The sequence below is a fragment of the Ammospiza nelsoni genome, chromosome 2 (genome assembly GCF_027579445.1).
Source record: "Ammospiza nelsoni isolate bAmmNel1 chromosome 2, bAmmNel1.pri, whole genome shotgun sequence".
NCBI classification, from domain to species: Eukaryota; Metazoa; Chordata; class Aves; order Passeriformes; family Passerellidae; genus Ammospiza; species Ammospiza nelsoni.
Window position 1 is genome coordinate 99,473,692 of NC_080634.1, and position 24,934 is coordinate 99,498,625.

Below are 24,934 nucleotides of genomic sequence, written 5' to 3' on the forward strand. Positions count from 1 at the left end.
CCTCAACACATAATGTGTTCAAAAACAAGAGAATGCAATGCACTTTCATGACATTTGTGTCAGTTCATGTTCTGACTCAGCACTTACATCTTCATAACAGCTTCTCAAAATAAAAAGTATGAGAGCCAAGGAGACAGCTACAGTGGGGCTGGAGCTTCGGGGGTAGTGCTATATAAAGTTCTCACTTTACCTGCTTCTTAAATAAATGCTATGTCATGGTCCTATTTTTAGTCATGTTATTTTCCAGGAATGTTTTCAGACAATGTATGAGTGTCAAGCTAAAACTGTAGTTTAGTTTTCCTGCCTTTATCCTCTCTATATATATTTACTTAGCCTGAATTATGTGAGAACTAACAGTGGAAGCATTGAGCAGTCCTAAACATTTGCTTCTCACTTCTGTCAGTGTGCAGTACAATTAAGGGCACTTTTAGAGCTATTCTGCAAGATGTAATATTGAAGCATCTCACACAACTCCTTTCCCTGCCATCATTCTGTGTATCATTTCCAGCCAAGGGTGAGATCAGCACAGACCATTAAGAGCACATGCAATTTCATATTTGAAGCTCTGTGGTATAAAAAATATTTTTTAAAGCTTTGAAGTCTTTTAAGTGAAGAAATTACTCACTTGGCAAGGAATTTATCATCATTGCTGACTCCTTTCCCAATAGGAAGGAAGATCTTTTGTTTCCTTAGAGATAGGTTTTTTTCCACTTCCTTTTGAATATAGTCAAAAAACCAAAAGAATACAAAACCTAATAGTTGCAGGAAAGCAGCTATATCCTTTTTCATGGCTGTAAGGTCTAACATCATTTACCTTCAAAGAAGAAGCCTTGACTTCACCATGTGATTCATTAGTCATGATTTCAATACAAGAGATCAAAAAAAAAGATTCTGCTCATCACTTTGCTATCCTTTCCATTAAATACTCGGACAAAGTTGACATCCTTGTCCTTCACTAGAGTAATTCATCACAGTCAAATGCACAACAGACAAAAATTGATTTGGCTGCAAAGCACTGCCATTTTGCAGTTCCAAATCTGAGAATTACCTCTCTAGGCTTGTGAGAATCTGAAGTGTCAAGTGAGCATCACATCCCTACATGTTGTGTTACAGATCCTGAAAAAATTCTGAATATTTTCTTGAAGGGAAATACAGAAATGCCAGACCCTTAGGAGGGCATTTGAGGCATCCTGCAATCCTTACAGTCATGGTGTCCTGCCAGCTGGACTGGAAAAGTGGCTGAGTGCCTGCAGAGAGCTCTGTCAGTGAGGGCACTGTGGGGAGATGACTGAGGTAAAAAGGAAACAGTGCAGAAATTACAGGGAAAATGCAGCTGCTGCTCCCTGGAATGAGCATGGTGAGCACATCTGACCTCCCACACACAACACAGTCTAAGGGAGACTAAACAGAGCATGGAGCAGAGACCACAGCCAGGGTTTGTGCAGACCTGTGCAGAGAAGGGAACTCAGTGGTACTTCCTAGCTGAAAAGCTGCTTAGCACCTGAAAAACAAGGGAGAAAAAGGAAGCCCTTGAATTAACAACCATGACAAAATCCCTCTCCTTGGACTGACACATGCCCATCCCAAGGTTATCTCAGGTACTCTGCTGACATTCCCACCCCCAAGGTCCCACACCTCAGTGAGTGAGGTGTGTGGCTCAAGTCACTCCGTCTCCACCTAAATATAAAGAAATAGTATAAAAGTAAGTTAAGAATGGGAAGAAGTCAGGGAAGTCTCCAGAGTAACTTGTGGGGTCAGCTGATGTAGGGGAATAGAATCTAGGTAAATAAAGGTAGTATAGAAAGTAATCTTACCCCTTGAGTTGCAGCTGAGCCAAGTATTAAGGATTAGGAGCAGGCTGATGTTTACCAGGCTGCAGCTGTAGCCAATAATAAGAAGAGTGTTATAAAAGAGTGGATTGGTTGGCTGAGGGGAGCTGGAGTCAGTTGGCTGCTGTGAGGACAAGGCAGAGTCAGTGCCTGGAGGAGCTGCCTACAAGAACCATTGAGGAGGTATGGAACTCTGGCAATATGGAACCTTTGCAATGTAATGACAATAGAACTCTTGCACTGTAATGGCAACAAGCTGATGGGATGAACCTTCTCTCCCACAGGAGGCACCTGTTAGGCAAGATCTGTATTCTATGAGCACGGAATTATTTTTCTCAAGTTTTGTTAGGATTGGAGCTTGTCACTGTTGCTTTGAGTTATATGTTGATTTGGATACATTTTTTCAGTCAGACACTATCCCCAGCAATCCTTGAACCCTGTCATAGCTTCATTCCTAAAGGGTATTATTCTGTGACCTGTTAATGTGAGTCCTTCAAGGGTGTTGACAGAGAAATCAAACATTAAGCGTTTGAGAAAACCTCTCCTTTCCATGTGACAGGCAACCCAGACTGCTAGGACAGAGATCTGATGGGAAAAGCCCTCAGCTGGTGTTTCCTTCCTTGAAGCCCTGGACAGTGGCTGTTTGTCAGCTTCTTTCCCAGAGGCTGGTCTGGGGAGAATCATGAGAAATTTGTGTGCAATGAAGTGGCCGTGTCTAATCATTCACCACTCACCTTCCTCCACAGAGGATGACCAAGGCAGAGAGCCTGTGCCTCAGTCAGTTCACACAGACATCCTTTTTTTTTCTTTAATATCCCCATTAGAAGTCCATGTCTCATGACTTGATCAAAGAATACATATCAAAGCAATTTTTAAAAATGTAACGTTTCTAATCCACCAACATTTAGAGTGGCATCCTGACTTAGGTCTGCTTCAGCACAGAGACATTGATGAAGACTGTAGTAAGAGCTGTAAAAATCTATTCATAAGCAACATGAGTTTTTAAGATAAAATTATACATCTTCTATATAGAGTGGTAAAAAATGTGTTGGTACAAAATAATTTTTTAAAAATGCTCTGGACTCTGTATCAGAGTCTGTAAAAGAATTATAAATTGAAGAGTATTTCTCCAGATGCAAATTTGGAAACTGAAGATGTTGATATGGGAAAGAAACAGCACTTCTCATCACTGTACAAGTTCCATCAGCCAGGGCTGGAGACTGGGGGAGCAGTAGATTAACTGCATCCATTCCTGCAGACCCCTGATCAATACAAACCTCAGCATTCCTGTCTGTACAAAATAGCACATTTCTGCCTGGTTTTGGTTTCTGCACTGACAGGGAAGCAAGCAGGGGAGAGAGGGACTGGTGTGTGCACAGCTCTGAGCTGAGAACTTGTCCCACAGCTTTTATCACCAAACCTTAAAAAACTTTTACTTTAAAAACAACCATCAACTGCCTGATCTATTTCTTGAGCCAAGTCTATTCCAGTAGAAACTGAACAGCAGCCCTTCTAGCAGAAAAGAAGAAATTTAGTTTTATTACATATCACCACTTGAACGACTCCTTCCCAAGTCTGAACCACAAAAGTGTTGGTGCTCCTCCCTCCTTTGGTGGAATGATAAGCTGATCAGCTCCCAAAATAAAATTAATTTAAGAGAATGAAAACCATCTTGCTTTCTCCTGTACTGTTTTGGCCTAATTCATTAATATTGTCTTTCTCCATGCTATACCCTGCATGCTTTGGGCTGGGGAAGATACCATTACCCAGTTAGTGCTGTGTATCTGGATTTTTTCTGAAGTGGAAGGTCCATTTGGACAAATATTATATAGTGGCCTCTTGGAGGCCCATGTAGTAAATCATTGCTTTAGTTGGTTGAAATAAAGCAAAACCAACCAAATACCCCAACTGTCATGGAAAATAGCCCTGAAAGAAAATAGAAAAGGCAAAGCACTGGAAATTTTATGAGAAAATGTTGCTGGAATTTTTGATGGTGTGTTTGAAGGATACTTGAAGTGAACTGAATGTTAAAATTTTATTCTTAATGAAAATTTAAGTTTTCTTAAACAGAATATTTGTTCATCACTTCAGGTAGTATCTTCTGGGATGCTTGTTTTTTAATAAAATACAATATCATTTGGAGAAGAAAAACAATAATTTAATTTGTTTTGGTTTAGAATTTTTTGTTTATCCATCAGCAGAAACCATGTTTCTATGAATTGAAAACCTAGGGAGAAATTATATGTGTGTTGTGATGTGGGTGTGCTCTGACATCTGAGTTTTTGTGTAATTGTACCTGAATATTTATCAGTTCCTTTCACAAGTGTCTGCAGAAGCAAGGCAAGAGGCCATTCCACAGTTTCACAGGTATGATTTATCTGGAATAAAATGAATCATTAAGTGACTATCTACAGCATGGTATCTTCACAAAATAAATGCAGACAGTACATGCCATTTTTGTCTCCCAGTAATGTACCAATAAAGCTAATATTTGAGGATGTTGCCATGAAAAAACAAACACACTTTTTTGAGGTTTTACAGACCCAAAGCTAGCAGGCTGGTGCTCAGGCAGCTCTGCTGACAGGATGCCAGGGGCAGGCAGCACCCAGGCATCTTCCACAGCCCCACTGGGAGCCCTGAGCAGGGGCTGCAGCTCCCGGGGCTTCCCCTGTAAAAACACTGCCAAACTGGGGTGAGGGGTGTCCTGCCACCAAGGCCAGTATTGCTGGCATTTCCTTTCTTTTGGCCCAGTGAAGAATGAAATCTGTGAGCACAGAATTCACATCAGTTCTGTGAGAACAGTGGAGGGGCAGCAGCTCAGGCACGAACAACAGCTCCCACTGCCCCATTCCCCGTGAGATGATAAAGGCATCTGGAAGAGAGGAACAATTCTCCTTTGGAGCTTTGTGGCTGGCCCTGTGTCTGCAGCTCACCCATTCATGCCTTCCACAGGTTTCCAGTTACTCAGCATTGGCCCCATTTCCAGTGAAGTGGTGGAACTCACTATGACAGAGCCCAGCAAACAAGGGTGAAAGGCCTCTGTGACACTTGGAGATGCTTATGAAAAAGTGTCTTGTCTTTGGCAAAATGTATTTTGCTCAGGTAGACTTTTTTTTTCATTTTAAATTCAGATATTAACTTGAAGGAATCTGGGTATATCAGCTTTCAGCCTATAAAATACCCCCTGGGAACCATGAAAAAGCTGCCTTATCTGGCCTCCCCTGCATTGCTCTGGGTGTGATTGCATTCCATGGGGATGGCTGACTGCCTGACACGGGGCATTAGCAGAGCTCAGTTGTTACCCAGAGCACTCAGTGTGGCTGGGGGAAAGCTTCTGATCCTTGGCAAGCCAAGTCTGGAGCCTTGAGGAAAGGCTGGTGAGAGGAATGCTGTGCTCCCTGTCACATGCTGCCACATGACCAGAGGCAGGGTGGAAGGACTTTCATTGCCACGTAAAATGTGGTGCTCAGTTGAGTGCTTTTGCCTGAGGAGGGACTTGTGTTGTTGCTTTTTTTTTTCTTTCCCTCCAGGAAATTCACTCAGGGTCTGCTGTAGCAGCAAACCAGGAGCAGATGCTGTCATGTGGCTACAGCTGCAATGAATGGCTGCCAGTGTTTTCTGCTGTCCTGAGTCGTGGTGCCCTCTGAGGGAGAAGGATGCTGCAAGGACACCCCACCCAACGCAGCTGGTTCCTCACACTGCACAAAACCAACCCCACCATGTTGTTTTACACCCATGTCTTTAAAATGTGCCTCTTTCAGTAAGCTCAGTAACACCCAATGTGTTCAGTTCTCCCCACTCTCAAGGCTTTCCAGGAGGTTCACAGATGCTCAAGTGGGTGCGTACTCTGTGGGACCAGCTGGAGGGCAAGGATCCAAGGCCTCCATTTACCCTCCAACTCCCTCCCTGCTATGGAAAAGCTGGAGGAAAACTAGGACAGGAGAAGGCTTCATCAACAAAATTTGTCTTTATTAACAGTTTTGTCAGTGTCCCACTCCCCAGAGGAAGGAACACATCTCAATCCCTCACAGCTCTTCTCCACCCCTTAAGACCCAATTTTCTCCCCATAGAATTGAGGGCAGAATCTGCCTGAATTTCATCCCTATGTGACACCAGGGCACAAAGAGACCCACGGTGCCCGTGGCACTGTCATGTGCCACAGGACAGAGCCCAGGGCAATGGTGGCCACCACTCTGCCATCCTTCTCATCTGCAGGCACTGGCTGTGCAAGGACTCAAATGTGCCCTATGGAGAAACCTGAAAGCTTCAAAAGCTTCTTGCTGCCCCAAAATATGATGAAACCTGTAGGGGGGATAGAACATAAGTAAATAAAGGTAATATAGAATGTAATCCCACCCCTAAGGAGTTGCAGCTGAGCCAAGTATTAGAGATTAGGAGCAGGCCTGATTTTAACAGCCTGCAGCTGTAGCCAATGAGAAGAGTGTTATAAAAGAGTGGATTGGTTGGTTGAGGGGAGCTGGAGTCAGTTGGGTGCTGTGAGAAGAAGGAAGAGTAAATAAGAGTGCCTAGAGGAGCTGCCTACAAGAACCATTGAGGAGGTATGAAACTCTAGTGGTATGGAACCTTTGCACTGTAATAACAGAAACCCAGCAACCAAGAGATGCTGGAGCAGCAAAAATTCTTCCCATCACTTTCATCACTGAATGGTTTCCCTTTAGCTGCATGCTCAAATTTTCTCAGCCTTTTGAAAGCTTTACCTAGAAAACCCCATGTGGCTTTAGTGCCCTGAATGATCAAGAGTTTGCTTAGAAAGGTGCAGGAAGAGAACCAACTTTCCATCCAGCTCAGAGCACATCCTAGGGAATATTAACCAGGAGAACAGATTCATGCCTGCATTCCTGGACTGGACTCTGTTCCCTACTCTCCTTTCAGTAAGATTGCATCTTCTTCAGCTGCCAGTTTCAATGTCCACACATGTGCATGTCTGTTCCTTAAAAAATTAACAACCAGACATCACCTGACCTGTCTTATGTCAACTATTGTGGTTTATTGATCATGTGGTTTATTGATCTTCCTCTGGGATTACTGTAAACTTGAGATTCCATAAAAATTTTAAGAATTTTTGGAGATCAGATAACTTATTATCATGGAAACACAGAGGGAAACACTGAAGTATAAGTCAAGTATGGTTATCCAGGGGATGGGGGGGATCACATTTAATATTTCACTTTCTAGCTCCATGTATTTGGGCTACAGGAAGGGCTTAGTGAGAGATGTAGTTAGGATTTTGTTACTCAGACATGTGGTGCACCTCATAAATGCAGGACTGTGGTATGCAAGAAATCTGCCTATTCACATTGTTTGTTATTTTATTAGTGCTCATATTTCAGCTTTGCAATTAGCCTGAACATCTGGCCAAATAAAATAGTACTTAAATGTATGAGGCTGGCAGGTCAAATACAGAGTGCTTAAAAATAAGTGCTGGTGAATACAGAGAGAGGTTACTGTGTGTGGCTGGGTTTGATAAGCTGACTGGGAGGCTGGGAAAGTGTTTAATGGAGGCAATACCACCCTGCATGTAGAGATATCCTCTCTATGTGATTCTACTACACTAATTATATTTCAGTGCGTGGATTCAACTATATTTTTTTTCTAATTAACATTTTTTTCCTTTTGATAAATTCAGGAAGGCTTTGTTGTGCTCTGATCCATCCAAAATACAAGAAACTATAGTTGACAACTGCTCTACTCATAAAACAACACTTTAGCTACATGTATTTTATTAAACAGTATTTAATCCAGTTTTACTTCTGTTTGCTCCTGCTCTGAGTCCCACCTTGCTGTTCCAGAGGAGCAGCTGCCCTCCTGCCCAAGGACTGGGAGTGAGTCCCTCCCACGGTGTGAGATGGAGACCAGAGTCTGACTGCACCATGGGCTTCAGGGCTGACCAGAGCTGTCACTTGTCAGCCCAAGCCATGTTTGAAACTCATCCTAGAAAACAAATATGCAGGCCAGAGACAAGCACTTCTTGCACTCACCAGGGCAGCCCTCATGACAACTAAGCAGATAGAAATCACCATCAGAATGGAAGCCAGGATGTGTTTCTGTGTGCTGATGAGCACAAGGGTCTCTCAGCAGTGGTGGCACACTGAAGAAGGCAGTGGTGGTGGCAGAGCTGGACTGTCCAGGATGTTATGTTTGTAGTTTGCCCTGGCTGACCCTTGGAGGACACTGGCCTGTGGCTGCTCCCTCACATGCATGCAGCAAGCACATGGAGTGGGGACAGTCAGGAGATGGACCTCAAAAAATATATTCCTGGTGGGAAGGGAGGGGCATCTGCTGCAATCCTTGAAGAAGGCAGTGCTTTGCCTGATTTGTTGAATAGTGAAGCAAGAATAAGGTTTGTGTAAGGTGAAATGAAATGTGGCTGTGGTTACACATGAGTAGAATCAATTATCATCCAATTTTAAGCTGTGAAGGAATCCTCCTGTACATCCACTGGAGGCTAGGAGCAGCAGGTAAGGAGACTCTCCTCACACACAATTCTTTAATAAGTCAAAACCCACTGTCAGTGTGCTATGCAATGCCCCATATCAATTTCTAGATACATCAAAATTAGGTCAGTTTTCTTTCTTAGGCTCTCAGGCAAGTCCTAATTTTTCCTGATGACATCCCATAGATAAGTGATACGCAGACGCACCATACTCACCCCAACAACAGCCTGGAAAGAACCAGTAGAGGAGAGGAGCAAAGCCTGGTCCTTGCAGAAGACTGTCCCACAGCAGCTCCAGGGCACTGCCAGGGGCTGCTCACAGCTTGGGGGGCAGCACTGGGGCATCCCCTCTGTCCCTGTCCCACACAAATGCCCTGAGCAGGGAGGGAGGGAGGAGTTAGTCATTCCCTCATCTCACAGGGCCTCTTGCTACAGCCTGCCACCTCCCAAGTGCTTTCATGCCACATAATTATTCCAGTGAAGGCAGAGACTGTTTATTTTGGTTTAGGGTTTTACTGCTTGGTCCACACCACAGCATATGAAAAGGTTTACTAACAAATCCACCTCCACCTTTTTCCTGCTCTTTTGACCCCGGTTGTGATGAGTATTGCACTGAAAAATTGTCTCTGTTTCAAAAGACTCAATATAATCTGCTCATAAGTGTGCTGTCTCTTCATACTTTGGTTGGTAACAAATGACTGTGATTAAAAGAAAGAGTCTGGTGATCTGCCAGTAGTTCTGACAAGGAGAGCAGCAATAAAAAGCCATAAAGCCACAAAGGTTTCCAAAGGGCACAGTGTAAAACTTGCTACAAACCAAGCACAGCTCTGTAATGATCTGCCTAAATAGCTGTCCAATCATTGTTTTACACCTTTGTATCAAACAATTAACTCAAGAAGCTGATTTATTTTAATTAGCCAATCAGTATTTCTCAGTATTGTTTCTGCTGATCCTGAATTTCTAACCTTCCCAAGACTTCCTTGAGTAACCCAGCAAGTTAAGCCTCATGTTATTTTTGCATTAACCTTTCAGCTGCCTTTAATTTTTATTATGATTATTATAATTTTTATTTTTTTTTACAACAGCTGAAACTGACCTGTGTTGGAAACGGCCAGGAAAGTTCAGCCAAAGTGGATGTGAGCAGGAATTAAAGCCCAGGCCTGGTCACATGCTGAAGAAGAGGAGGGTGATTACTTGGGCTGAAGGGGCTTCCACCCTGCCATCAGTAAACTGTGCTGTAAACTGCTTCCAGAACAGCCAGACAAATCAGATTACTTCTATTTTTGGTATGAAGTCAAAAGCTTAGGGTAGACATAGTCATCATTGTTTCTTAACTTTCAGCCATTCTGGGGAATTGTTTGGGTGTAGGTACCTGGGGCACTGCACAAAAAGAGGTGTAGCTGAGTGGGAAAGGAAAATGGATTTAATGTCTCTTCATTCAGCACATGAAGGTATAAAACAGAATACTCCTCAGAGAAGGGATTATTGATTCTGCTTGTTCTGTTTTAGATGAGCACTCAGAGCAGGGAAGTGTTTTATGCAAATGTTGTCTCTTAATGCACCTGCCCCAGTAGCCACTCTCCTGTTAGGTAATTACACATAAAGATCAGACTGAATCTGTACTAAAAAATAGTTAGAGAGTTTATTTTTTCTTGAACCTGGCATGAACTGCAATCTTTGTTCTGAAGTGTTTGTGGAGCCTGTGCTGGGCTCAATTTTTTTAAAATAAAGCCTTTCAGCTCCCTGGATAAAACCACACCAAAAATTCACATACAGAAGCTAAAAGAAGACTATGTCAGTGAGAGTCAACACAAACAGGAAATATTTGTGCTGAAGTCAAAAGTTTGCTGTCACTAATGCTTTACCAGACTGTAAAGGCTGGAAATGAAGGTGCCTCAGAAATCCTAGAGCTGTGTTCTGGGTGAGGAATTTTATGCTGAGCAAGACAAGCAAGGCAACACATTTAAAAACCCAACATATGAATAGTCCATTTATTAAAACAAAAGACTTTTCTACCAGAAGGAGGTTACAAGAGAGATTAAAAGAAAACGAATTAAAATCAATCATAGGTAACAAATACCATTGCAGAGACATACTCCTGCTGAAAAAGGTTCAAGCCTTTATACATGTTTTAGAAGGAAATTAAGACATTGACCATATCTCTGTCTCACACACTCTCACACAGTGTCACAAATTACAGGAAATGACATCAAGCCACCAAGCACAAACCTAATTCCAGAGTACACAATGATTCACACATTGACGTGGATTTGTGAGTATTGACAATGTGAAAAGTTAGATCCAGCTGTGCACACAGGAACTACCAGCCCTGGTAGATGGGAGAGCTCCTGGTTAACCTCTCGTCACTGCTGGTGTTACCTTCAGACAACATGCTGATGGCCTCGTCCGTCTGCTGGCTGTCAGTGGTCGAGATCTTCTTGGAGTCGTGGATGTTGCTTTGGTAGTTCACTGGGGAGGGATAGGCATTTTCCCCCACAGTTGATGAGGACATAGATTCCCAGGGTATTTCTCTCTTTCTCCATTTCAGGTCCACCCTCCATCCTGTCCAGCCATAGAAAGCCAACGTGAAGAGAAAGCCCTGCATGGGATTAAGAACCCCCTGGGAAAGAGAAGGGCACCACGAGTTACACCAGCAAGGGAGGCTTCATCCTCAACTCTAGCAAAATGATTTGCATGTATTTAAAACTCCCCTTTCACTGAATAATTGCTGACTTTAAAATACACTATTTGCACTCAAATAAAAATTTAGCCATCACAGACACAAACAAATAAGAGGAAAACACCATGACCTGTTTTCCAAAATCCTGAGGCCATAACAGTAAGCGGTAAGCACAGAATGATTTTCTAGCATGAAATTTAGCCAGTCAATCCCTTGGTGTGTTTTTAACTTTCCCCACAAGCTCTGGACTATTTTATTCACAAAAGCACGTGTATTTTTCATTACAAGCCAAGTCAAATATATGAGAGGAGACACTAGCATAGACAGTCAAGCTTTTAAAAATAGCAGAAATTGATCTGTCTGGAATTGCTTTAGATTCTTGAGCCAGTGAAAATGTCCATCAAAGTGGGATGGAAAAATGGGGAAAGGCACTGAAAAAGAAAATCCCAAGTGATTGCCAAAAAATTTGTCTCTGTTCCCAGTGCCCTGAGAGTCTTAACAAATTAATGGCTTTAGATGCTTCTATTTTTCTCATAGGAAAAGAAGGAATTATTTTTACAGCCATTTTAAAGCAGAGGTCAGTCCCCAGATTTGACCTCTTGCTTTCCAGGTGAGCAAGGGCAAAGTCCCTGTCACATGAATGTGTTCACTCCTTGTCAGAGGAGGAGGAGGAGGAGGTTGTATCACATCAGTTACATCACTTAAACCTCCAATATCAAACTGCTCAAATGCTTAATTACACAAATCATGCACAGGCCTTACATCTATTTAACAACTCCAGAATAAATTCTCTAGGAAAATGAACCTGCACTGTCACCACTGAAAAATCCCTTGTCAAATATTTCTAATAGGAGAAAGAGGCTACAGTAAGGGACCAGCATCTCACAGCTATTTTTGGTTCCTCGTGTGAAAGATTTTTCACCTATTTCTTCCCAAATAATGATCCAAATTTCATTACATAAGTTCCAATCATCCTTTATGATAACAAAAAAACCCACCCCACTTGCAAACAGAGAATTTCCATGAAATGCCCATTTAATTGGGAATCCCTTCAGGAACTGTGAGCTAAAACTTTGCATCTTGCATTGAGGCAGAGTTTAGCAAGGTGAGGATAGAAATCATTGTCGTTATCTGTTCTGGACCTTAAACTGGTAGTGATCTCTCACAGAGAGAAAGCATACTCCAGTAAAATGTTGGCCTCCGGGACATTTTTTGGGCAAAGTTTACATGTGAAAAACCCTCCCATTGACTCTTCATTCCTTTCTCTTACTTTCTGCTTTTCTTCCTTGATTTTCAGAGTGTTTATATCCCTCAAAATCATAAACCCCACACTACACAGGTGTTGTTCCACCAGTCTCACAGCGGTGATTTCTAAGCCCAGGTGATGTCCCAGCTGACCCACCATGATGATCCAGGTGATCAGTGCAGCACTCCTGATGTTTTTCAGGGGCATTTCATTGATGTCTGGCTGCATTTCGAGGTAGAACAGAAGGGTCTCATTGATGATGTTGGATGACCAGCTGTGGCAGGAGCAAAGAAGAAAAGGACAGTTACATATGGATGGGCATGTAAAATATCCTTCACCTTCAAATTATAGAAATTAAAATCACTCTAAGGACAGTGAGATTTTTTAAATCATAGAATCATTAAGGGCAGAAAAGACCTCTAGGATGATCAAGTCCAAAATGGTTGGATTCCTTGTTAAATCTCCATCTGAAGGAACCTGTAGGTCTATGAGATCACAATCAAGGACTGGACCTACCTACTCACCCAGGCCTAGACAATATAAATCAATATTTTAAGAAAACTGATAATTTTAACTTGCTGCAGAACAGTAAATTGCAGAATAAAATTGAGATGAGAAGGAAGTGTGACCCATGATGGGAATATCATGCATCCTGATTTCTTTCACTTGTGCCTTAGAAGAGTTGTGCTCACAGACAAGGAACTCAAATATATGACACATCACATGTTGTTGTAAAAGTCTGCAGGATTTCCAGCAGGAGTTAGAATTTCAGGGTTAGATTCAAGACTTCCAGGATGTCCATTAAAAACACCAAAAATACCAAAAGCTGACCTTTAAATCCTTGAAAATGTTAACAATTATTTTTAATCATTTATTTTATTTTAATTATTTTAATTATTTTAATTATTTAATTATTTAATTTTATTTTTATTATTCAATTTAATAATATCTGTCTCCAAATAAGGATGATATAATCAAGCCTCATTTATTGAAAGAAACTGAGTGTGTTTCAATAGAGATTATAGTAAATGGCTGTAAGTTCCTGTGACATCTAAACAGCGAGAGAAGCATTTCTTTATAGTTGTACTGTGGCTTCAGAAATGAAACCATCAGCATTCATGTCATACTTTCTAAGGGGTTTTATATTTGTCCTCTGCACAATTATATCTTTGTTACAATGTAAAACCTCCTGCTCTCCCCTGCCAAATCTGTAGGCATCTCTTCTATCCTATTTTGCCCCAACCTGATGTCTTTCACTAAAGCATTCCATATTTGACTTCTGGGATGAAAGGAAATTTTCCCTGTGCTTCTGAGATGAGACTGCCTCAGTCTTTCCCTCCAGTAACCTTTGAGAAAGTTTTTACACTCCAGAGCTTATGTTTTATTAGAGCAAAATCCAAAACCAGAGCTGTGATTTTATTTTTTTATTAGGAAACCCCAGAATGAGACAGAATGGAAATAAACAATTGTCCCCACAATGTCCATGGGAAATTGGCCTTTCCTTTCATGCTTTTTCCCAGATAATCAAGCTGGCCACCATCCCTTAGGTTGCAATGCACTTCTGTGGTGCCTCTGGGCTCTTTCTTTCCACAGCCCTGGGAGCTTGGCTGACTCTCTGCTCCTTATTATTTCAGCAATTTCCAGGAAGCCTTGCTGCAGGATCCCTGCTGCTGTCTCTCACTCCCTCCTCTGCTGCCTACCCCACCCTTCACATTGGAAACTTGACTTCCAAGCCAAGAGCACTGTTATTCCCCCAAAAGACAACAATTTCCTTCCAGAGCACTCAGCAGACAGCAGCCAGGAGAAGATAAAAGAGGCAGCCTTTCTCCCTGCTCAGCCTGTTAAAGCAATGTAACATGCATTAATACACCTGTGTGTAAAGAAGTGGGATGTAGAGAATGCTAAGTTTGGCCTTCTCATTTCACTGCTCCAGAACCATTTCTTGTCGTCCCATTCTCCTCCCTATCTCTTTTCTGTCCTATGCCAAAGTACTATTTTCATGGGGAAAGATGAAATATATTAAAAAAAAAAAAAAAAGAAAAAGAAAAAGAAAAAGGAATTTCACACACAATCATATGGAGTTTTCTTTTCTGGCATTTCCTTACTTTCCAGTCAGTATACATGTGGTTTTCAGGCATTTGAAAACTGCAGAGCAGAGGTGGCTGCATTGTATGATCACGGTCAGAGCCATGAAGCCAGACTTAGAAGTATTTTTATTGTAGGTCCTCAGTGATGTGTTCGGTGCCAAGAGGCTCTGAGAAATGTTGATTACAGAAAGTCAGCTACCATCTACCAGCCCACAGAGCTGGGAGCTTGCTCTACCAGACAGCTTCAGCCAATGTCCGACCTATTGGGAATTTTTTGCTATTGTTTCCTGTTGCTTTTGCTTTTCTGTTGGTTAAACATTTTATCATTTCCTCACAGCCTTGTGAGTGATTCAGCTCCTTTGTGAGCTAGTTTAGAACTGCTTCTTCCTTAGATACCTTCCCTTCCAAGCATAAAGACAAACAAATGAAGCAACCCATCAGTCTTTACTCCTGTCCCTGACTCTCTCCCTCTGGGAAAAAGGCACTTTAAAGGAAAATAATGCACCTCTTACCAAATGACAAATACCAGCATAATTTTGAAGAAGCGCATCTGGATCTCTGTCCCCAGACGTCTTTCATTCTCTGTGTAAATTCCTTGTCTCCCTTTCAGTAAGGAGGCAACTGAAAATTATACAATTACGTTTTCATTAATGTATGCACATCTTGTTAGTTTAGGCACAAAAATACAGAAGATAGAAGCCTTAAAGACGGAACAAATGAATAGATGGATTTGTCCCCAGCAGCTGTTCAGAAACTGGAAGGACCATTTTCAAGGAAATATAGCCTAATACTTAGGAAAATAATTACACACAGCTGGATTCCTAAAATGAGATATCTCACTATTTTTTTTTCTCTTAATCCCACTGAAAATACGAAATAGTATGACCAACATAATTCTATTTCATAACAAAAGGTACCATGTACCTTCTATATAATGTGTGACATAATTATATGCTTATAATGTGATGTTTGAACAGAATCTTCTATCCTATTATGCACATTGTTTTTCATTGTGTCATTGATGCAGCATTAGCTACACTTCTAAAACAGGAAGATGGATTGTCAGCAAAAAATTACGCTGCATGTTGTTCAGATGTCACAAGGAATATAAAAATGCAAACACAAATATACAAAGAACAACTTTTTATGGGAACGACTTCTTAAAAGAACAACTGCTTCTTTGAAAATGAGTATAGCTGAGGGACAGAGAATGAATGGGATAAAGATTGAACTGAGAATACTTTACTTTCTCCTGCTTTTTTATATCATCAATGCATAGATGAAATCAGGTACTGCAAACATCCAGGCATGATCATATTACATGCAAAGAATGCATTGAATCTGTGACTTTTTTCAGTCTCACTTCTTCCAAGCACTGGATAATAAATTGAACTGGAAGGTCAAGATCCCATCTGAGTTGTGTACAATTCCCATCTGTTTCATAATCTCAGAAGTGACAAAATTCTGATCACATTTTATTACATTTTTTGCTCTAGGGCTGCCAAGAAGTTAAACCAACTCTCTGATCTCACCAGCTAGAATAAATTACATTCCAAAGTTGAGGTTGGTACCAAAACTCCAGTAGAGTTAAGCATCCAGAGTACATTGCCTCAAAAGCTTTAAATCAAGTAACATGGAAACATGTTTGCCCACCTGCAGTTAGAGGTTAATAACAGAAGAGATTTTGTGTCACCAGAATTTGTCTCTAGGGCAAATTCCCCATAAAAATGGTGTTTTCATTTCCATAGGCAACTGCTTCCCACCCTTTGATGTGTCTCTATGATTTACCAAGGAGCTGTCACACATCCCTGAGTACAAAGCCATGATTTCTACAATACTGTGTTGCTAAATAACACAGACTGATTGCTGCTGGCCATCAGGAACATACCTGCTGATACTGTCCTCCTAAACAGGATTGGGTTGGCCACAAGCACTAGCAGGAGTGGGGCATAGGTTGTGATGTAATGTGGGATTGCATGTTCCAAGCCATTTTCACAGCTGAGAAGAAATCATTAAAAGATTATGCATTTTTTCCCCCACAGCTCACTTTTCTGCCTATTTTATCTATGTCAGCTTTAACTTAGAAAAAAAAAAAAAAGAAGAATGAAGAAAACAGATGCAAAAAATTTAATTTATGGATCTTTACCACCAGTTGACATGGGACATAAAGTTGATTTTAAGCATGCACTCTCAGGGGGTTTTTCTCAAATTGAAAGGAAAGCTAAAGCCAGGAGTGGGAGAAGGGTGGCTCGCAGAAGCTGTGTCACAGCAAGCTCAAGTGCCTGGATTGCCTTGCATATTTCTTCAGGGCCCTCTGAAGCCCAGGCAGGTATTTCAAGCATAATCACTGAAATTAATCAGTGGGACATCCTTGGCAAAGAACAAAATGCTCAACTTTTGAAAATCTGTCTCTAAAGCTGACCAAAAGACACCCAAATGAGCAGAGAGTGCCCTGATTTCACAGTGTTTCCAGAGCCTGCTTACCTGGAGAGAGAGGGGTAGTAAAGCAGAGCAATCCCCTCCACGCAGAGCATCACTGCCAGGCCCCAGGTCATCATGTGGTACAGCACAATTGTACTGCAAGCACCAAACACCACAGGCACAGTTAGAGACATCCAGCATCACACTGCCCACATTGCAAGGTAAAAACAGGACCCTCACTGAAAAAGAGCTTTACAGGCAGGAAATTGTGCAGAACAACACTGGCAATACATTAAACTAAGGAAAGCAGGTGAGTGGGGGCAGCCCTTCAGAAAAAGAATTAGCCAAAGCAGTTATTCAGGGTTGCACATGGAAGTCCTGTCCCCTCCAGCCTGCAGGGTGGAGGGAACAAGACTTCTTCCCTACCCCTATTATTGAGAAGGAACCCCTGCATCTTTCATTTCTCCCGCAGAGAGCAAATTAGCAGATTAAAATTTAAGAATGGAGATGAACAGTCAAATAAACCATCCTTTTGTGATTTGTAGAAAATGATGTTTAACTTTCAGAGCTGGATACCGCTCCCATCTTAGGGAGATTCAGATCTGTGTTTGTAGAAAGCTTTTGCTGTTTACTCTGATCTCAGAATCAACCCCAAATACACATGATTTTTTTGGTTAACAGGGATGGGGGAAGGAGGCAGGTCCCAGCTGTTTGACTAGAGCTATGGGGCTTTAGACTGTTTAGGATAAACTTGATTTTGTAATGTTAACTCGAAAAGCCTCATTTTGGTTACACCTGCAGAAGAACCATATCCTTAGTTTCTGACTCCTCTGTATCATCTGGGAACAGAGTCACATAATTCCACTTTTATCAGCAGAAACTGAAGGTTATCTTGCTCTTCTAACAACCAACTTAGAAACTTCTTTGGTTTTTTTCCTGTCTGGCACTAAAGCATGGTACTTTCCAAAGGGTTTAGGCTCTTCTGTCACAGGCATTGCAGAAAAATATATGAAAAATACATATTTTTCTTCTGAGGGATTTTAAAAGTGTGATCAGAAGGGCAATAATGACCACACTCACTGAGAAATTCATAAAATAAAAAATATCAGAGAAAAAGAAAAAAACGGAATTAACTATATGAAATTAACTGCATGAAGTTCAGCACTTTCCCCCTCCAAATTTTCATTTTCTGTATAACACTATTTTTTTGCTGCAAAAATCAATTTCAGATGCAGGGTAGGAACAAAAATATTCATCTCATTGCCATAAAGTTTATAGACTACGATTTGCTCCATTTTTTTCCAAAGGTTAAATGAATTCAGTTACATTTAAATTGAATTTGGACATAATTTAGTATCTGAGCATTGCCCTGGCAATTCAAGCACTCAGAACACCACACATCCCTATCATTACCTGGTAGCTATATGAGCATCAGATGGTTGTACAAGACTCACTTATACTCTTAGGCAGCTGCAAACAGAGACATACAGTGTTGGAGGGAAAAAACCAAATTCAGAGCTTTAACTCTGGTACCTCAGTCCAGCTGATCTTCTCACCACCAAGTAAGAATCAACAGCATAGCAAAACAACCACCAGAAGCCAGCACTATATAACAGCTGGATCCACATCTAGAGGGGAAAGAAGTGCCAAATGTCACAGCTGCTTCTCCAGTACCACTGGGGCAGGGAAGGGATTCAAACCTTGGCCTGCTAATTTGTTCTTTAAATGTGTGTATTTTACAAATGAGATTATGGAGTATGAAATCTTACTGAAAGTCACAGGAACAGCATTGTTGTAGCTTATGGGTCAAGTTGTAGGTAAATTGAGCAGCATTTGCTTTCACAGCTCATTTTCTGGTTTAGAAAACCTTCATTTACCTCTCTGTTCCTAACCTGAACGTGGTAAGTGAAGCCCAAAGAAATTTATAGCAAGGATGCTTTAATTTTAGGTTAAAATTGCAGTTGTTTCTCAGTAGCTGAGGCATAAAAATATAACTGAGGTCAGTGATAACCACAGTGTGCCTATGCATTTGTAGGCTCTGCACGTGCTGGGTGTTTTCTCCATGCACAAGATGGTTATCAAGAGAAAAACTCATTAATGAGAAAATCACTCACGCTCTGGATGAATACACCTACTGAACTCCCTGTGTGATTTCTTCAATAAAAATCCAAAGCAAACAGGTTCAAGTCAAGCCAAATTCCACAGCATTCTTGAGTTGACCCCATGCATTTTTCCCATGAGCTTATATAGGAAAAGTGACCTTTCTTTGCCACTGTATATAAATTCCACATTTCTTCCCCATAGGAGCTGGCTCTTTGTAATAGTCTGGGAGTGTTTTAATATTCATGCTATCTTCCCTCCAAGCTGTCTCTCAGTTCTTATCTGAATATCCTTTATCACAGCTCCATAGTAGCATCATTTTACATCTGGAAATCAACATACTTGTTACTAAGCCAAACGTTGATGAATAGAGATCTAGCACTCCTTCCTCCAAAAGGCAAATCAAGCTGGGAAATATTTCCTTTCACCATGGGTGTAGACCCTACCTCTAGTAATTTGTGGCATGAATTATTCAGTATTTAATTCAAACATCATGATATTTTCCTAGGGCACAGGAGGCAGAAAATAAAATCCCAGTCTTCCTTGTAATGTACTTTACCCACAGCACTCAGCAGGTAACTTCATCATCACATGTATAGATTTGCTGCACTTGGAAAATGCACAATTTACTACCCATAAACAAACATATACAAAAATTAACAGCACTTTTCAGAAAATCCAACACAGACAAAACTGTCTCCAAAAATAATATAAATCAGATGCACTTAAACCCTAAAGCTTCATATGATACCTTACTTTTTAGCTTGCTGAAAGAGTACCCCTCTGCAAACCATTCAAGGGACATCTGAAAGTTTCACTATTTGCAGTTTGTATAGGCTTGTGGTTAAGAGAAATAAAACAACAGCACTAAAAGAAAAATAAAATAGAATCGGAAACATTTTATTAACTCACATGAGAATACGTTAGGGGAAATGAGTGGAAGAAAGGTTATTTTTCATTCCAATATAGTTGAATCTAAATTTAAAATGACTCAAATTACAGCATTTTCCTGGAGCACAAGTAAGGGAAAATAAAAATTGTGGTAGACCACTATACTGCTCACCATCTAACCTGAAATTCAAATGAAAAACAGTCTGCATACAGTACTCTGTCATGTTTAAAAATACATTTTTATGTGTTATGGGCAAGAAAGTGAAACATGAGGAGGAATGGGTTTTTAGTAGGACATTCTTGCTGCATGATATTGAGATTTTTGTCTTTCTCAAAAAAAAAACAAAAAACCAGCATTTGCATCTAATAAGCAAAACTTAAAGATATGTGATAGAATTGAGAAGTGATAGATGTGTACAATTTATATTTGTGTCCATGGCACAAAACTATCCTGTTTGAAGCTGCTTTTATATAGGAATATAAAGCACACTGAGTTCAATTTGGCACACATTGCTTTCTTTTAAAACTACTGGAGCTGAAGAATTTTCTTTTCGTGCAACCTATCCCCTTCTACATTGTAAGCTTTGAATTGCAAAGCTTATACTGCTATTGCTCATGCATTAATTAATATGAAATCCCACATTCCTATTGCATCTGTGTGGAGTGATGATCTGTCTTACTTGTCATTGTCAATGTTTTGGTAAAAATTGTGACCTTTATTCTTGTACAGTGAGCTCAAATTCTATTTCCCAGTGTTTTTATTATAAAATTTGGAACTGAGTTTCAATGTGTACTTTTGGAATGCATTTACATTTTCTTATTCTTGCATTTTAATCCAGAATATACTTAATTAGACTTGGGCAGATGCAGTCATTGAGATGCAGCCCAGCAATCTGAGCTGCAATCCCACATGGCAGGGACAGACCTTCTGCCAGCAGATTTGTGGCTATGAGTATATTTCTCCTGCTGTCTAAAACACAGACTCTCCTGCCACAAAAGCTAATTTGAGCTACCCAAGTTGCTGGTTTCAGGAGGTCCTTGCTGCACCACACAGGCTGCAGTTTCTGACAGAGGAGACACAGAACACCTCGTGCTGCCAGTGCAACAGAGCCACTGGGGCATTGGTGGTGCTGTGCCAGCACAAACCCAAACAATGCTTCACAGCCTTTTGGGGCTGCTTGTATCCTTTTGGTTCCACGCCCTTGGTGTACTCCACTCCCCTGGCACTCCTGGAGGAGAGAACACCTCAGAACTGGTGGGATCAGTGTGACCCAGCTGCCCTACATCCCTGCCCACCCTACAGCCCCATCAGCACCCTGCCTGCCTGACCCAGGCTCGCAGAGGGAGGCATGAATGCACTTGCAGGGGTGTGGCAGAGGCTGAAACCGTCATATCCAGGCTCTGACTCACAGCCACATTTCCTTTTGGACACAGCAAGCAGTTTTCCTTTCAGATTCCCCCTGTGGAAGGACCCTTAATTGGGAGCAGAGGAAAGGGGGGATGATCTGGGTACCTACCGCGCTCCCCACGCAGAAAGTGGAAGGCCACACGTCAGTCCCATTCACCACAGAAATGTTGGCTATGAAGCCTGGGAAGCCCAGCCATACACTTGACCTGAAGATTATACCTAAAGAAAAAGAAATGTATTAATGCTTTGGATCTGCTGGTGTGATTTGAGTCACATGCCTTTCCCTGGCACATATTTCACATCGCAGCCCAGATTTTGTGCGTCTACAGGAAGGCGACGGCTGCAGAGGAGCACAGCAGGGACAACTGTGCTATTTAAATGTCAGTGGGATCATCCAGGGAAAGTAGCCCCAAGAGCTGGAAGCTGCTGGGACTTAAAAGTTACAGAGATTAGGATCTCACTTAGAGATGGTGTCACATGCTTCCCTAACATAAACTGGGTAGCATTCAACATAAACACTAAATAACTGTTTACCAGCATATATTAATACACTGATATTCACTTCTCTATAAACCCCTCCCCCCCCACTGCAGAAAAAGAGTTATTTTTCATTTTTTCTCTGCCTTCAGTTTACAAACAGCCCTTTTCCTCTGTCACAGGACTGAGAAAAAGCAGCACTTATGAATTAGGGAACAACAAGGCTCTTTTAAAAAATGAACTTAGAGTTTGTTAGTGAGGTTTTCTGGGTTTGCTTGAAATGAAGCACCAACAGGAAACAGAACAAATTGACCTGGTTTCCCACCAAGAATGAACTGTATTAGTCTCACCCACTGAAGTGAGTCTAATACAAAAACAACAATGGATAACTGGTTTGAGTTTGCCAGTGAAAGAGGAAGAGAGAAAAATAACTTTGTCTATTGTTGGCTTCATCTGACTGAAAGGACCTTTTCCAGGTGCATGGCCATATGTATTTTCCATACCTCTTTCTTTACTTCCTTTATAATCTTTGGTTTAGTATTGGTACTTATTAGGTACTGTGAGAGAACCTGGCTGAGTGTGAAAGGGGAAGAGAAGTGAAACACTAAGACACACAGACACACAGACACACAGACTCACACACAGCCCCCAGCAGTGAGACAAAACACTGCTACTTCTATTACCTAATGTGAGGTGGGAAATGCTACTGTAGAAACAAACTTGTCCTGTATTTTCATAGCATGTGTCATGATAATTTATACCAAATTTGACAATAAATGATTGATGGGAAAAATTACCAAGTGACTGATGGGACAGCTCAACACATACTAGTTTTATTTTGACTCATGCATTCTGTTTTAGTCTCCACTGGTTTATTCCTCCAGACTATCCACCAGGGTCTGAGCAGCAGGCTGTCCTTGATAAGGTAGCTTTACTCACATTTCAAAAGCCTGTGTCCAGCATGATCTGTGTGCAGCTGCAAGTCAAACTCATTTTCTGTCAATGCGATGTGCCCAGAGAAGCAGCTGGCACATGAGCAAGAGGAACACTTGGTCCACAAGGATTTGAGGGCATGGAGGACAGTGGTTTCCAAATGCCATCCTATGGATTGCCTAAATGTTTGATGTCAGATTTATTTTCCAACGTGCAGCATCACCTCCACTTTTATGCCTTACTCTGAGAAGCACTTGCCATTCTAGATTTTAATTTGTTTTAAAGCAGAGATTTTGGTGTAGATTTGTCAGGAGCTTTCCCTTCCACAGCATAACTATTAAACAAGAACCTTCTCCCCAAGGACCCGTAATTTCCTGATCTCACTTAGTCCAAATCTTCCTGTGGACACAAACAGCTTCCCTCAGAAATCTCTGCTGTCCACTCACCAGCTTCTGAGGTCTGTGGTACCTCAGAGCAAAAAGAACCTGTTACAGCCATGGCAAGGACAGCAAGCTGGCACTTACCTACGCCCCCAAGGATATCACAAATGGAGATAAGGAGAAGGATGGTGGAGGAGGAGGAGGCTTTGGGCATCTTCCGTGGGCTCTGTCCCTTCTTTGGCAGGAGCTGCAGGATGGTCAGTAGCAGGCTGATGGAGGCACTGCCAATGCAGACTCCACAGAAGACTTCAGGCTGGAAGTGCATCACCAGCTGTGTGGCTGCATCCCTGTTTGGGCAGCAGTAGGTTTCTAACCTTGGAGAAGCCATGGAACGTCCGACTGGTGGAGGGGCCCCAGGAGCAGAAGAAAATGCTGTTGCTTCCCCAAGGCAGCATTCACTTTTCCTTCACCCTCCCCATTAGTCCTCGGTGGTGAGAATCACGCGATTGATGGATCATGTGCTGCTGCTGCTGCTGCTGGAAGTAAATCCCCTAGAGCTGCCTTTCTCAGCCTCTCCTAGCAAGGAGATCAGATCTGAACAAGAAACCACAGTGTAATCTGAACCATGCCCCATGCTCGCTCAGAGCCATTGGCAGCAGTTCACTCACATAGTTCTGCTTGCACAGTGTGTGATACAGGAAGACTTGAACTCGTCAGAGCATTGAAGATGGTTTAAAATAAATAAGGATGCAGATACCAAAGTGGAAGCATTACATTTTAATTGTGTTTCTCTTTAGCCTCATCCTACACAGCACCCTTTAGTTACCTCAAATTAATTGAAAAGATGAATCCAGACACGAGCAGTCCCAGTCTTTACAGGGAAGAGCAGGGATATAAATCCACACCCTAACCCAAATCTCAGTTTTAGTGATCCAACCCACCCATCTCTGTAAATAAAATCAGAAGCATGATGCCCTATCACTGTAGAAAGAGATTACACTTGGGAAGAAAATATTAATCTCATCTTATTTAAATTGCAAGCACAAAAAATCCTTTCTTTAGTCAGTACTGTCTGCATTAGATCAGCTTGACAGGGAAAATTCCAGGACTTAGGATTTCTCAATAACATATTTCTCTGTCTCTCTCTCTCCTTTTTTTTTTTTTTTTAATTTGGTAAGGCTTCAATATGAAAACAGGAACTTGACCTGCAATGTTTGTTTTTCCTTTATAAGTTTGACAATATCTTTTATGACAAAGGTCCTGCTAGATACAGCAGCAAATAAATACAATCATAAACACAAAAAGTAATTCTTCCCTTTAAACTAAGTCTCAAACTCCCTGTATCAGCCCTCACCCTTCCAGAAAATTTGTTTATAGGGACACATTCAGGAAATACAAGAGGAAACATTGCCAAAAGACTCAAAGTCATCAGCATGTTAAATAACACAGTCATAGATTTTATAATTAGTCCCTATAAGAACAAATGACCTAACCCTTTTTTTTCCCGCAATGGTCTGGCTTATTTTTTGGCAGAAATTATGAGGGGCTCCTGAATGACAATGGTATGTTTTGTGTGTAGTGTTTATGACCACAGTGAGTTTGCCCTCAGCAGGGAAATCAGCTGCAGGCCTGGGTGAAATGGTGCCTGCTGCACACATTGGCCAAGAGACCTCATACACACAATCCCAGCAAAAGAACAAACTCCACCAAGCCCCTCAGCCTGCTGGAGGGGGCTGTGCAGCCTCCCAGTGCTGGGCTGGGGTGGCAGGGCTGTGGTGGCAGGGCTGAGGGGGCAGCTGGAGCTGCCAGGTCTGATGTGTGCCCACCCATCCTGGTGCCAGGGCACTCCCGGGGCCCTGTGCGGGCACTGGCACTCGATGAGCAGAGTGTCAGCCTGCAAAGCCAGGCTCCTACACGTGCAGGGCCATACATCAACAAGGTGTTTGGGCTCCTGCTGCAGTCAGCTGAGGTCCTAGGCAGCCAAGCTTATGGTCTAGACTTTGTCTAGAGAGCTGTTCAGATCTTTTG

At 41.8% G+C, this 24,934-nt stretch overlaps 1 protein-coding gene across 1 annotated transcript; it reads right to left on the reverse strand.

The window, feature by feature from the left end:
* Nucleotides 1–10,475: 10,475 nt before the first annotated feature.
* Nucleotides 10,476–23,294, reverse strand: GPR143 (G protein-coupled receptor 143). Its single transcript, XM_059466511.1, has 8 exons — nucleotides 23,051–23,294; nucleotides 21,226–21,335; nucleotides 18,251–18,345; nucleotides 16,781–16,873; nucleotides 16,185–16,294; nucleotides 14,809–14,917; nucleotides 12,366–12,483; nucleotides 10,476–10,903 (listed from the first exon to the last, which is right to left on the reverse strand). The coding sequence occupies exons 1-8, from the start codon at nucleotides 23,292–23,294 to the stop codon at nucleotides 10,604–10,606; spliced, it is 1,179 nt and encodes a 392-aa protein (XP_059322494.1). The 3' UTR covers nucleotides 10,476–10,603.
* Between the last annotated feature and the right edge of the window lie 1,640 nt (nucleotides 23,295–24,934).